This window comes from Drosophila obscura, unplaced genomic scaffold (genome assembly GCF_018151105.1).
Source record: "Drosophila obscura isolate BZ-5 IFL unplaced genomic scaffold, ASM1815110v1 contig_138, whole genome shotgun sequence".
NCBI classification, from domain to species: Eukaryota; Metazoa; Arthropoda; class Insecta; order Diptera; family Drosophilidae; genus Drosophila; species Drosophila obscura.
This window is the reverse complement of record NW_024542722.1, coordinates 23267-38486: the sequence shown is the minus strand read 5'-3', so window position 1 is coordinate 38486 and position 15220 is coordinate 23267. Positions and strand designations below refer to the sequence as shown.

Here is a 15220-nt window from a genome sequence, read left to right as displayed (position 1 = left end):
CTTTTGTTCAGTAAAGAAAACTGGAATTGGGAAACACTTGAAAATAGTTTACCCGAAACAATCTGGCTTCGGCTTTACCCTTCCTGCTCCTTCCGAGGAAATACCGCCCCTAAAACGCCAAAAAGGAGAGGTATCTTCCTCGTCGAATGGAACAACGGATTCAAGCAATAACTATTCAGGAGAATGGAAATTTTGCAATCCTATTTCACAGGAACAATTGAACGATTTGGTGAGGATCCTGGATCTTCTAAAAATAAATCCGAGCTGCTTGGATCTTTTTTAAAGGATGCACGTTTATTGAAGGAAGGTGTCAAAATAACTCATTTCCGGACGCGTCATTTGGTTCACGCACAATTTTATATGACGAAGGATGACATGTGCGTTTGCCACGACATTTTCGGACTCTTCAAGCAACTTGGTGAAGCGTACGACCCAAAAGATTGGAGGTTATTTGTTGACAGCAGTAAGGAAAGTTTAAAGGCTGTTTTGCTACATAATGGAAACCAAAAGCCGTCTGTTCTTATCGCCCATGCTGTTAATATGAAGGAAACATATCAAACAATGGCTAAGTTGTTTGTAAACATAAAATATAAAGAACACCAGTGGAAGGTCGCGTGTGACTTGAAGGTTGTAGCCATGTTAACGGGATTGCAAGGTGGTTACACAAAACACTGCTGCTTCCTGTGCCTATGGGATAGTAGAGCTAGAGAACAGCATTATTCAACAAAACTCTGGCCAAAACGGGAGGAACATACTTTGGAAAATTACAATGTAAAGAATGCAGCTCTCGTGAAGTTTGAAGACGTTATTTTACCACCATTACACATTAAGCTGGGACTAATGAAAAATTTTGTTAAAGCACTGGATAAGGAAGGTGAATCGACGAGTTACCTAAAAACTGTTTTTCCACGTCTGTCGCTGGCAAAAGTGAAAGAAGGAGTATTTGATGGCCCCCAAATTCGAAAACTACTAAAAGATGATGGATTTGAAAATATTTTATCTACGAATGAAAAAGCAGCTTGGAACTCATTCCGAATGGTAGTAGCAAATTTTCTTGGCAACAGCAAGAGTGATGATTACGTTAATATCGTTCAAGACCTAATTGAGAATTATGAAAAAATTGGAGCCAACATGTCACTAAAAATCCATTTCCTACACTCCCACTTGGACTTTTTTCCGACAAACCTAGGGGACGTTAGTGATGAACACGGAGAGAGATTTCACCAACAATTAAAGGCTATGGAACAACGTTATCAAGGTGTTTGGAATGAAAACATGATGGGCGACTATGTGTGGACTCTCATAAGGGAATCTGATTGGAGTGACAAAGGAAGACAGCCAGAAAACTTAAATTATTTTATGAACAGTAACAAGCAGTAAAAAATAAAAAGTTTGTATATCCTTAGAATTGACTAAAAAGTCTAAAAATTACTGATTGTTGTATGGGTTAGGGAATGAAATTCTATATCTCAGGTATTTCTACTTTGGTTTCATTGAAATATGAATAGGTAGAAGCGACAAACGTCTAATTTGTGTAAAAATAAAGGTCAACATTTGACCTGAACAGGTACCCATACCTCAGATTGGGCACAACGAAAGAAAGATCCAATTTTTGTGGACCTGCACTTGTGAGAATATAAAGGAAATATTTGACCTGAATAGGTATCCTACCTCTGATAACGAAAAAAGTAACTGTCAACAACTTTTCATACCAAAGGAACGCGAACAGGTACCAAATGTACAACCCTTTTTCGTTTGCTTTGTTCCCAATTGGCAGTTGGGCCCGCCGCCTTCAAAAAGGTATTTTTTGTGCATTTTTTCCATATTTTAGGTTTGGTTAACGAATTTTAGCTCCAAAGTCTCTCCATAGATTTTAATGAGCGATACCTTAAACGACGCCAAATTAACGCACCTATACACAAAAAAATAGAGGACACAAGATATAATTTTTTTTCGACTTTTCCTGATTTTCAAAGTCAAAATTTCGTAAAAAATACCGCACAAAAATCATCATTTTTGCATTTCAATGCTTTATATTTCCCAGACGGTAAGCTGTAATCACAAAGTGTTTGGGCTTAACTTCTAGCTGTTTTAATTATCTTTTCAAAATAGCAAAGTTCTTTACAACCAGACGTAAGATACTAAAGTTATGTGAAAAAAACTATCGCTACCTCTGAAAAAAGCTAAAAAAAAAAATACCAGATTTAAAAAATTCTGCAAAAAAAAGTTCTGCCATAGAAAAAAAAAAAATATCATCAAACCATTTCTAAGCCCCAAATCTTTAATAAAAAGTTGGTTTTGTTCCTTGAGGAAAAATCGTGTTGAGTAGTGTTAACAGCAGTAACAGTAAATGAACAGCGGTAACAGCAGAACGAGAAACAACAGCAGATAACCAGCAAAGGCAGAGGAAGAAGACAGCAGAGAGGAAGATCAGCAGAAGGAGTAGTAAGAAGATAACCGAAGCAGACGGAAGTAACGTTGAACAGCAGCAGCAGAAATCAGCAGATATCAAGCAGTTACAGAAGCCCAACTATTCTTACCATTACCTGAATACCTAAATATACCTATATACCTATACCCAAATAATAACTTACATACATGGAGACTTTTCTACTGTAAGGAAGTTTCGCTGGGGTACAGACTCTCAGTCTGGCCAGGGCCCGATCCACTACAGCAAGATTTTTATTTGTTGCGGGACCTCGAGAAGATCTATATAAATGTCGCACCGACGCACTGGAATGTGAGGGCGGACACGTGTGGTGAGGGGCAGTTAGAACGGGGAAGGGTCAGACCCACGGGCACGGTGCTTCCACGTCCAGTGCCGCAAACTGGCTCTCCAAACTAAAGGGAAATAGCTACTGGGGAAAGGGGAGGATCGGTTCTACGGGCACCGTGTTTCCACGTCCAGTGTCGCAGACTGACTCTCCACACTAAAGGGAAATAGCTACGGGGGAAGGGAGAAGGATCAGCTCTACGGGCACCGTGTTTCCACGTCCAGTGTCGCAGACTGACTCTCCACACTAAAGGGAAATTGCTACGTGGGAAGGGGGAAGGATCAGCTCTACGGGCACCGTGTTTCCACGTCCAGTGTCGCAGACTGACTCTCCAAACTAAAGAGAAATAGCTACGGGGGAAGGGAGAAGGATCAGCTCTACGGGCACCGTGTTTCCACGTCCAGTGTCGCAGACTGACTCTCCACACTAAAGGGAAATAGCTACGGGGGAAGGATCAGCTCTACGGGCACCGTGTTTCCACGTCCAGTATCGCAGACTGACTCCCCAACTACAGGGAAAGAACTACTGGGAAAAGGAGGAAGGATTACCTACAGTCGCCGTGCTTCCACGTCCGGCTTCTGTAAGTTGAGGTTGGGACGTTGGTGGATTAAATGGACTTCAGTCGCGGTGGCAGGGGTCGGGGGTACCAGCTTGGGCTCCCAGTTCCCTCCCAATAGATTAACCCGGGTGAATTTGCTTTATTCCTTTTGTAATTTTATTTAATCAGTCCCTAGGCCCTACCTATCGCACCGCTATTGTCCCCTACTCACTTAAGTGAAGCCAGCTTACCCTCTCCACGGCCTGGTATTCCGAGCGGCTCGTTTGGTTGTTGCGTGGTTTTCTCTTAGCAGTTGTGGGGCGGGGTGGGCACGGTCACTTTTGGCGGCAGGGCACCGGTTTTGTTTTCCGCGAATACGACTGGTACTTCTGGCGATCTCCACTTGACTCCCGAACCGCACTATTCGACGCGGGCTCGAACCCTTCTTTTCCAGGCAGCGTCTTGGCAGAGGTGCTCGGGCCGTTTCCCGATCGTCCATCGGTATCACGCCGACTCCCTCTTTTCCATGTGTGGGGGTTGAGTTATCGGTTTAACTGTGCTCCTCCACGCAACCAGCACCAGTCAACATATCATCGACATAAAAGTCGGACCCGATAACTTTAGCAGCCTTTGGGAATGAGAGCTTTGCAGACTCACTCAACCTTTTCAAACACCGAATAGCCAAAAATGGGGCAGGTCCAGTCCCATATGTTACAGTGTTGAGCTGGTATATTCTCAAGGACTCAGATGGGTCTCTTCTCCACACGATCAACTGAAACTGCCTGTCCGCTTCATTCACCATCACTTGGCGATACATCTTTTTTACATCGGCAGTCAGGGCGAACCTGTGCAGACGGAAGCGAAGCAGCGTTGAGTATAACTCCTCTTGAATAGTCGGTCCGACCATCAGAATGTCATTCAAGGCCACCTGAGATGACGTCTTCGACGACGCATCGAACACGACGCGAAGCTACGTGGACCTACTTTGGGGCCGAAGGACACACTGATGTGGAATTACGTAGTGTGGAGCAGAAGGATAAGTATTGTCAGTCGGCGACATATGACCTAAGGAGAGGTACTCTTCCATGAATTCCAAGTACATTTTCTTCAACTCAGGGTCACGGGACAATCTTCTTTCGAGCGACAAAAACCGCCGTTTAGCAATCTCGAAGGAATTGCCTAAGCAATTTGGATCGGATTTAAACGGCAGCCGTACTTCAAACCGACCTGAAGGCAAGACATGAGTAGTCTTTATATAATGCTCCTCACATAATTTGTGTTCAGGAGTTAAAGGCTTTTTAGAAGATGGCAATTCTTCTAGTGACCAAAACTTTTGTAGTGTGTTGTCGATAGACCCCACTGACTCTTCTCGACAACTCAGACAGTTCCTCGCTTCCTGGGTGACAGTCACCTTTGGACTGTATCTTCCAGACACAATCCAACCGAGAAGCGTTTTCTGCAGAGTTGGATAGTCAGGACCTTGTCTAATTTGACCAACCGATAAGAGTTCGAAAAATGACTCTGCACCTATCAACATATCTATTCTTTGTGGCTTGTAGAAATATGGGTCTGCAAGAGGTAGGTTCTTGGGGATTGTTTGTAGTAGGGCGCTTCCTAGTGCTGCAGATAAGCCCTCAGAAGATCCAAAGTGTCCCGCAATGAATAGGCACAGTATGATGGTTAACAAATCGGTTTATTGGGCACTCGAAACGGCGCGGTTGTTTGATTATAATCATATAATTATATGTGTGTATGTATGTGGGTGTGAATATAAGCGATTCTATGTATCGACGCGTACCGGAATGTACGGTGGTGGGTAGAATACTAAACTCCCGCTTAGTGAGCTGGCTGCCCGCCAACTCGCTAGCGCCAGGCAAGAGAGAGCGCGCTCCGGCTGTTAACAACAGCCCCCTGCCAACTCGCTGCTGCTACTCTCAACATCCTCCCCCCCCTTGCAGGACTGCAATGGAGAACCTCTATGGCTGAGTGCACGCCCCAGAAACAATCCATCCGAATACGGTGCTTTGGGCCACGGGAAGACCTTCTCCTAGGGCGAGGAACCCGGGTTGGATCACCTTCTGGTAAACGTCGGCGCCGAGCACGAGGGAGACAGTGGATGGGCGATGGAAGCGCTCGTCGGCGAGGCGAATGTCGTCGAAACGGGTTCGCACCGCCTCGGTCACGGGGCGTAGTGGCGTGCGGACTCGCAGGCGGGGCTCGTCCTTCAGCACTGCGTCCACTTGGAAGTTTCCTTTCTTGGCGCGGACAGTCGCAGTGCACACCTTTTCGGTGCCAACCCGCGTGGAGGGCAGTTTGAAGGCGATGGCCAATGACTCGTCGATGCTGCTCACTGGGGTACAGTGGTCTATAAGAGCCACTGTCTCAAAAGTTCTGGAACCCGTTTCTAAGACCACCAGGGCCGTCGGGAGAACGTTGATGCTCCGGTTCTGGAGGAGCGTAGCCACGGATGGTGCCGGATCTTCCACGACGGGGCGGCTTTCGGGGAGACGACGGCGTCGTTCAACGCTAGAGGCTGGAGCCGCCGGAGGGGCTGGTCCGGAAGCGCGGCCTGAACGCTGGGACGCACGGTTGTGGAGTAGCGTGTGGTGGTTCCCACCGCACACTTTGCAGCCCTTGGTACTGCGGCAGTCTCTGCCGGAGTGCCGATGAGCCAGGCAATTAGCGCAGTACTTGTTAATCAAGACGGCTCGGAGTCTCTTCTCGGCGTCCAGGCGAAGAAAGCGTCGGCAGGCACGGAGCGGATGGCTTCCGGAGCAGACTCGGCAACGGTAGGAGTTACTACCTCGAGAACGTCTACTCTCCGAAGTGCGGGTGTTACGAGACCGTGGAGCCATCTCTAAATACGGAAACTATGGCGAAAGAAGAAGACAAAGAATAGGAGACGGGTTAGTAACGGGATAGGAAGCGGGGGACGCGCACGCTCTTCGTTAATGTTGGATGGAGCGAGGAGGTTCTACGGACAGAAGAACGACCTTTGCGACGGGCCTTTTGAGGACCCCCCGTGCAGTGAGGATGTCGACTACACGGACCCGATCGTCGGCGCCGGGGTACACGGAATGGATTCGTCCGAGACGCCATTCATTAGACGGCAAGTTGTCTTCCTTGACGACGACCATATCACCAATCTGCAGATTGGGCGTGGGCGTTTGCCATTTGGTCCGCTTGTGGAGTTCCTTGAGGTATTCCTCTTTCCACCTACGACAGAACTGTTGGTTGAGTGCCTTCAGATGTTGCCATCGATTTATGATCGAGGTGAGGTCACCCTTAACTTCTGGCTCCGCCGTCGCCATTAAGGGTCCCCCCGTAAGGAAATGCCCGGGAGTTAGGGCCAGTAACTCCGTCGGATCTTCGGACATAGGCGAGGAGCGGTCTGGAATTAAGGCACGCCTCTATTTTCGAGAGAAGCGTGGAGAGCTCCTCGAAGGTGTATCTACGAGTGGACGTGGCCTTATAGAACAGGGTTTTGAAGCTCTTCACTCCGGCTTCCCAAAGTCCCCCCATATGTGGGGCCCCTGGTGGGAGGAATTTCCACGAGACCCTTTGGTGACTATACGCATCAATCACAGAGTCCTTAAATGCTTCTAGGAAATCACGGGCCAGTACTGTGGCTGCGCCCACAAAGGTCTTGCCGTTATCGGAGTGGATACTCTGTGGACAGCCTCGTCTCGCGACGAACCGCGCGAAGGCAGCGAGAAATTTCTCGGTGGTGAGGTCGGACGTAGGCTCCAAATGAATAGCCTTCGCGGAGAAACACACGAACACGCACACATACCCCTTGGTAATAAGGCACGCCCGCCCTGTGTAGTTGCGGATTTCGAAGGGACCGGCGTAGTCAATTCCGGTGTGCGTGAAAGGTCGGGAGAATGAAGTTCGCTCCCTGGGGAGATCCCCCATCAGTTGAGTTTGCAACTTCCTTTTGTGGATAAGGCACACTTTGCAAGAGTTCACGACACCCTTCATCAGCTTCTGAATCCGTGGAATCCAATACTTGGATCGGATAAGTCGCACCATCAATTGGCTGCCCCCGTGAAGAGTGATCCGGTGTGTGAACTGCGTGAGGAGTCGCGACAAACGACAGTTATACGGAAGAATTATGGGATGTCGCTCGTCATACTTCAGCCCTTGCGCCGTAGATACACGGCCGCAGGAGCGTATGACCCCATGTTGATCCATAAACGGATTCAAATTCAGGATAGAACTTGATCGAGGCACTGGACGCTTCTCACGTAAGGAGTGATACTCTTGAGAATATTCTCGGCGCTGAGTTTCTAGGATAAGAGTTCGTTCAGCCTCGTTAATTTCCCCGCTTGTAGGATGGATCTCCTGTGCCGTACGGTAGTTTTCGGCAGCGCTGTAGGAAACGCAGGACGTACGCGCGGACTCGTAGAGCTTTTTCAAGCGTGGAGAACCGCTCGAGGAAGTCTTCGGGTGGGCTGGTTGTGAAATGGACTTTCACAGCCCGCTGCTCGAGGTCTATGACGGGGGTTTCCTGATCTTGGAGCGGCCATTGAGAGCGTGGATGCTGTAACCACGAGGGCCCATGCCACCAGAGATGGTTGTCAACCAGATCCTGTAGAGGAACCCCCCGACTGGCTAAATCCGCCGGGTTGTGCTCGGAGCGCACATGAGACCACTTTTGGGTCTCGGTGGTTTGAGCGATTTTCGTCACTCGATTGGCCACGAAGGTGGTCCAATGGCATGCAGGCTTGTTCAACCAGGCGAGAACGATTGTGGAATCTGTCCAGTAGTAACAGGTAGACCCTGTCGTCGGCATACTTGGCAGGATAGCCGTCGCCATTTCGGCTAGAAGCACGGCCCCGCACAGCTCTAACCGGGGAAGCGATACGGTTTTTACGGGCGCAACTCGTGTCTTCGCTGCCAGTAGATGCACGTCGATACGCTGGCCCATCTCAACGCGAACATAAATCGCGGCGCCGTAAGCCTTTTCTGAGGCATCACAGAACCCATGGTGCTCCACCTTAACGGATGGCTGGGAACCAATCCACCTTGGGATACGGATCTTGGTGAGACAGGAGTAGCTACGCAGGAAGGCTTGCCAGTATTGACACAGTTCGTTCGGAAGGTTCTCGTCCCACTCCAGTTCCTGCAACCAAATTTCCTGCATGAAGATCTTGGAGCGGACGATGAACGGTGCCAGCCACCCTGCAGGATCAAACAGTTTCGCTATCTGCGAGAGGACTTCTCGCTTGGTGTAGGATGACTCAAGCGAGAGCACCGGAGGAACAAAGAAGAACTCGTCGGAGGTCGCTTTCCAGCGAATGCCGAGGGTCTTTGCCGTGCTCTAAGCGTCAATCTCCAGGAAATCAGTGTGGAGGAGGTGGTCACTCGGAATCTCGGCCAATACGTCCTTGTGGTTGGCTGTCCACTTTCGTAGCGGAAAACCTGCCGAACTGAGGGCGGCCTGTAATTCGCGGATGGCTAGCTGAGCCTCCTGTGTGGAGTCAGCGCCGGCGAGGACATCGTCGACGTACATAAAGTGCCGAATGATATGACTAGCCCTGGGGAATTGCTGCCCGCGTGAAGGAGGTCATTCAAGCTCGTTCCGTTCGCGGATGGGCTGGATGCGTTAAACACCACACGAAGCTTCGTTGTAGTGCTATCGGGTTTGATTACTGCGTGGTGAGGGAGATAGTAGTTGTTGGAGTCGTGGCTCGGAGGGACCTCTGTCATGTGGCCCAGATCTGAGTATTCTTGGATTACGGAAACGTACTGTTCGTGCAACGGCGAATCTCTCTTCAGCCGATTCTCGTTCCTTAAGAACTGGGCTAGTGCGATGGACCTTGAATACCCTAGGCCAGACCCGAGATGACCCGGGTCGCGGAATGGTAGGGTTACCATGTATTTTCCGCTTGTTGCCCTCGTGGTGGTTTGTAGGAAGTTGCTTTCGCAATAGGAATCGGACTCTCCTACTAACTTGGTTGGTAGATCCTCCACCTCCCAAAACTTTGTGAGGAGCTTGTCTAATGGAGCATCGAGGACGTTGGACACTTGTGTGGAGAAAGATGCGATTCGGTTCGGGGGGGCACTGGGCACCGGACCAGTAAGCAACCACCCGAAAATCGTTTCCTGCCCAAGGAGAGAGCCACAAATGTCGGTCTGTGAACCGCTCAGAAGGATGGAGGGAAGGATATCGGCTCCGATCAGGACATCTATCTGCGAGCTCTCATAGAAGGTGGGATCAGCTAATGGCAGGTTCGGCAAATCTCGCAACGCACTTAACGGAATTGGATATGAAGGGAGATTGCCTGCTAGTTCCGGCAATACGTAAGCCGCGGCTTTCAACTGCAAGCCCGGCTTAGTCGGGGAACGAATGGAAAAGTGGCAGAGCTTCTTGGACTGAGCTGCTACCGACTAACTCAGGCCTGAGACTTGTGCCTGAATAAGGCGGAATGGTAGTTTGATGATGTTAAAAAGCCGTTCCGTAATGAACGTAGCCTCGGAGCCCGAGTCGATTAGAGCGCGGGCGCGGAAATTTGTCCCCAGGTGGCAAATGTTAATTATTGCCGTGCCTAGAAGAACGGGCCTGGTGCCCGAGGTGAAATAATTTTGCACGGTGGGCTGAGCGTCGGACGAATTGGAAATTTGCGCGGATGTGGACGACTCACTGGAGGCAGGAGTACCGCGATGCAGCAGTGTATGGTGACGGGCTCCACACGTGAAACAATTGTGGGCGCTGGTGCACTCTCGGGCAAAACAGTTTAAGCACAACTGCTTCGTCTTGATGCAACTTGAACGTGCTTCAACGTCCATTTGGAGGAAGTGCGGGCAGAGCCGGACCGGATGATTCTCTTTGGAGCAGAGATCGCACTGCTTCGGATTAATGTGGGTCTTGAAGGAGTGAAAGTTCCTCGGAGGAGGACTGCCTTGAGACCGGAATGGGTTGGCGTGGCTTCCGGAGGATTGTGGATTTTGACTGCCTTTGGACGGTTGCTGATGCGGATCGCTTCTAGCCTGGGAAGGGTCGCTCTCCATGGCCTCTAGCGTCAGGTACCGCTGTGTCAGGAAGGAGTCGATTTCCGTCCATGGAGGCATTTCCTTCTTGTCAGTCACTGACGCTTCCCACAGAGCCCGGGTCAGTTTTGGCAGCTTGGATGCACAGATGGTCACCAGAATACTATCCCAATTGTCTGTGCAGACCTTGGAGTGGGCCAGAGCAGTTAGAACACCTTGAATGGTGCTCTGAAGCTCTTTCAAGGCACGACTAGTCTCGGAACCCACGCGAGGCAGCAATAGCAGGATATTTATCTGGTTGGTCACCAGGAGTCGATTATTTTCATATCGACTACGGAGGGCTGACCATGCTGCCTCGAAACCGTCATTGGTAAGTGAGGACTTTTCTACTATGGCTTTCGGATCGCCACGGGTTTTAGTAGTGAGGTGGTACAGCTTTTCCACCGGGGACAGCCTCGGATTGTTTATATAAATCGCTGTGAATAGGTCGCGGAACGTCGGCCAGCGAACGTAATCCCCTGCGAAAACTTCAATGTCACAGGGGGGCAGCCGACAACCGCCCTGGGAGGTCTGCGGCCCGGGAGGTCGGAGGTCTGGGCGATCTATTTGGGCTATGAGGTCCGCCACGCACCGCTCATAGCCCTCATAGCACTCGCCATACATTTTCTGAATTTCCTCTTGGTCTTCAGGGGCCTCGCACAGCATTGCCAGCGAACATGCCTCAAATTCAGCATCCACCTTGGCCCACATGTTTTTGAGCTGGTCACGACGGACCTGTGAGACCGCGGAGGATGGGGTGGCGGTCCCTGGAGTGGTGAGCCGTGCCTCCAAGGTGGTCAGCCTATCGATGGCTGCCACAAACTTGGCCCGTGCGGAGGTGACAATCGGCTGTGCCATTGGAAGTGTGGAGCGAGGATCGACTAGTTGCGGGTATGGAGGCGAAAGCACCTTAGTCGTGATCGGTGAAGGAAACAGCACCGATTTGGTCGTCGCCGCCGTGGCACTCGTGGAAGCCCTTGGAGTACCTAAGGACCTTGCCCTTTGAGTCCCCGAGGTCGGCGTTGATGGCACGGATGAGCTAGATGGCCTTGATCTACCAGGCGTAGGCACCGACAAAAACTTCTTGTTGTCTTCCACACCTGTTGGCATACTAAGAAGGACCGCACGCGGAAGCACAAATGAACGCCAAATGAGGACTGTGCGGATAAAGCGGAAATGGACACCACACCAGAGGCAGAACAACAAGGAATTGTTTTCCTGTCGAGCACGACTATCGGACGATATTCCTCAAGAAAATTGATATTTTCTTATTGGCAGTGGTTTTAATGCACGAAAAAGTCGAAAACGGAATCAGCACTAGACTACGATATTTGATATATCGGTATTGGATTTTATTTCGTCGTAGTGGGTGATGTGTAAGACGATCTTAGAGCGAAAACGGAAGTGTTCGGGAAAACTATCGGATGGTATGACAATCGGGATCACAATCGGGATCCGCACTAGACTACGATATGTTTAAATATCGGTACTGGAATGGATTTAGTCGTAGTGGGCGATGGACAAGGTTATTTGCGAAAAAATATTAACTACTCGATGGATACGAGGCCCGTGAGCGATATTTTTATTTTTGCCACCACTAGGTTTTTTTTTGGTTTGTCACCTCTAGTTTTTTTTGCAATTTGGAATTTGGCGCGGAAAAATGCAAAAAAGACTGCGGAAATGAACTGTGCCTCTTGTTGGATGAATTTATCCCGGATGTGGGGGAAATTGTTGGGCTGTGGGTCACTTTAGGGGCGCCTGGAATGCTTAAATTCTTGGTAATTGCGAAATTTGCATAAGCAGCGGAGTGCTGGTACCGCGTATCGGACGAACGCGTTCGTGCCTACATATACTAAGTGTGGTATGTAGATGTGGAGTAATCGGTATTTTTTAGGTATTTTCCCACCGGGATTAATGAGGTTTATTATTTATGAGAAGTATTGAGTGAAAATAAGATTGTAAGAATATACAATTCGATATACACAATAAACAATAAATACAATAAACAACGCCAATAAATTACTTCGGATGAGTGTTTTATTGGGGGCGGGGTATGTGTGTGCGAATCAGGCACAACATATGCACATGCATATATACATACGTGTCGGACGCCGGTATTGTGGCTGTGTAGCGGATAATTGCTAATAGCTAACGGAAAATGTTAGTGAGATCGGACAATATGTACATAAGAATATATGTACATATGGATAAGTGGACACTCGGACGTGAATAGTGCGGAACGCCAATCGCGGAAGGAATCGATTGGCGGCACAATATGAGCGTACTTATCTGCAGTTCTCTCTGGAATCCACCGATGCTTGCTGGGACAATCTCGATTCAGCAAGAATCCGGCTCGAAGGACCAATGTTTGTAGTAGGGCGCTTCCTAGTGCTGCAGATAAGCCCTCAGAAGATCCAAAGTGTCCCGCAATGAATAGGCACAGTATGATGGTTAACAAATCGGTTTATTGGGCACTCGAAACGGCGCGGTTGTTTGATTATATGTGTGTATGTATGTGGGTGTGAATATAAACGATTCTATGTATCGACGCGTACCGGAATGTACGGGGGTGGGTAGAATACTAAACTCCCGCTTAGTGAGCTGGCTGCCCGCCAACTCGCTTGCGCCAGGCAAGAGAGAGCGCGCTCCGGCTGTTAACAACAGCCCCCTGCCAACTCGCTGCTGCTACTCTCAACAGGGATTTTCCAGCCACTCACATTAAGTGCGTGATCAGGGTGGTATCCGGAGATTGACTTCAGAATCCAGAAATCGACCGCGAACTCACTACCATTGATTCGCGACTTCACCACCGTGTGTATCTTTTTCTTGACTTGTGAATTAGATTCTCCAATTCCAAGAAAGTGGAAGGGTTACTCTGACTAGGAGGAAGAATTCTCTGGGGGTGATGGTAACGCTTAACTTTTATCCACAACTGTGTATCTAACTGCAATAAGGCGGTGATGATGTGAACCAAAAAAGCAGAGGAGCGGCCACACACTCGACACTTGCCAGCTTTGCGTCGTACCACAGTGTGTCTTTGTTGCAGACAGTTGATGCAGAGCGATGCCGATTTGACAAATTCGAATCTTTGCATCACTGCAAGCCGCGCAAATGGACTGCAAGTAGTCAACAAATGGTCTTTTGCATTGCAGTAACTACATTGTTGGTTTTTAGCATTCGCAGTAGAGCACGCGAATAAGCTCCGATTGTGAGGCTTGCTTGGCACAGCTTTCTGCTCCTACTTTGGTTTTGCCGATTCTTCGGATGAAAGATGCTGATATCTGCGATTAAGCAATTTTTCGCAGTCAGCCCAAAGCGGCAGCTTCTCATAATCGAGCTGTTCTTCCCATTTTTGTTTGGTCACAGTATCGACTCTGTTCAAGATGAGATGAATAAGCATTGCATTCGAGATCTTTTGGTGTAGTGTAGTGGTATCGATTAGGTTCCTTAAGGACGATGCAGATTGCTGGGTCATTTTGGGAAGACTAAATAGGGCAGCAATATGGTTCATAAAGATGAGACATTCGTTATCATAGACCCGTCTTAAGCTAGCCATGGCTTTCTCATAATTACTCTCGGTTTTTTGGAACGCCCTTACCGTTCCCAACGCTTCACCAGAGAGGCATGAAAGCAAATGGTTAAACTTTTCGATAAGTGGAATGCTTTCGTCATTGTGAACAAGAGTCTCAAATAAACTAATGAAGCTTTTGAATTCCGAATATTTTCCACTGAACTTTGGCAGAGCTAACTTCGGAAGTCGAGCACGAGTTGGGGCAACAGAAGCTGATACTGAAGGCATTGTATCGCTGGCTGTCTTCAAGGCATCGATAAGCGACATTGTCTTTGCCTTGGTTACAATCGAGATTTCTTCCAACTCGGCTTCAAACTTATCGTCACTATCTATTTCTTCGATTGATTCTTGAACTTGGTTTGCCTTGGCTATAGTTGCTTTCAGTACGTCGAGTCTGCACTCGAGCTCTGTCAACTGCAGCGGAATATCCCCAGCTTCCAGCAGGTCCGCTTGTCCGGCGAATGCCTTTGACACGGGAGCTGAGCTTTTTTTTCAGCACTTCAAGAATAGGCTTCCGATCTGATTTTGGATTCATATTGACTCTCGATGCTTAAGTGAATCACTAATCAGGGCTTTTCTCACGATATTATTATTTGCTGCGGCACAAATTGTCGAAACAGGAAGATGTACCCAAATGAGGTCGAAAACAATATACCCGACGACTAGAGGTTATCGCACTACTTGGCGATCGGTTTAATACGGACCTAGGGTGTTCATGCCAAATACCGCAAAAAACCGATATACTCGACGATTAAAGGGTATCGAGGCACTTGGCGATCTGTTAAATACGGACATAGTGTGTGGATGCCAAATGAGATTTTAATGCGAGATTTTAATGATTTTTTCTTTACTCGAGATTTCAATTTTTTTGCCCAAATACCTCAATGTATATAATATGGGATCCTGGTAAATTCCATTTTTCTTGGCATGTAGCAAACTTCTTTCGGAATTGATATCCCTCGGCGGTAGAGAGCGCTAGGTATTTATTTATTTTTTGTATGTTTATTAGCCAACCGGCGCGGTAGTTTTAGGTTTGATATTAAGGGGTTGCTGCTGCACACACACGCGACGCGGGCAGGTGTATATAATATACACTTAAACTATTAAATATATGTGTTTTATATATTTCACCACTCGGGTCACTGTCACTTTCTGCCTTTAAACTTTATTTAATTTGCTAGTCCACCCGGGGGCGCCATGAAATGTTAGAAATTTTTTCAAATTAATTTTTCCTTCAAATTTTATAAATTTAGACGAAAAAAAAGGGTGACTAAAAAAGGGACGTGCGCTCGAATTCAATGATAT

General features: G+C 48.3%; 1 protein-coding gene across 1 annotated transcript; it reads right to left on the bottom strand.

The window, feature by feature from the left end:
- Positions 1–5288: 5288 nt before the first annotated feature.
- On the bottom strand, positions 5289–12821 carry LOC121405307. The gene is made up of 2 exons (XM_041595943.1): positions 12630–12821; positions 5289–6182 (listed from the first exon to the last, which is right to left on the bottom strand). The coding sequence occupies exon 2, from the start codon at positions 6165–6167 to the stop codon at positions 5289–5291; it is 879 nt and encodes a 292-aa protein (XP_041451877.1). The 5' UTR covers positions 6168–6182; positions 12630–12821.
- Between the last annotated feature and the right edge of the window lie 2399 nt (positions 12822–15220).

Bases quoted from the DNA above. Each gene is read 5' to 3' on its own strand.
- LOC121405307 (XM_041595943.1), bottom strand. From the start codon at position 6,167: ATGGCTCCACGGTCTCGTAACACCCGCACTTCGGAGAGTAGACGTTCT.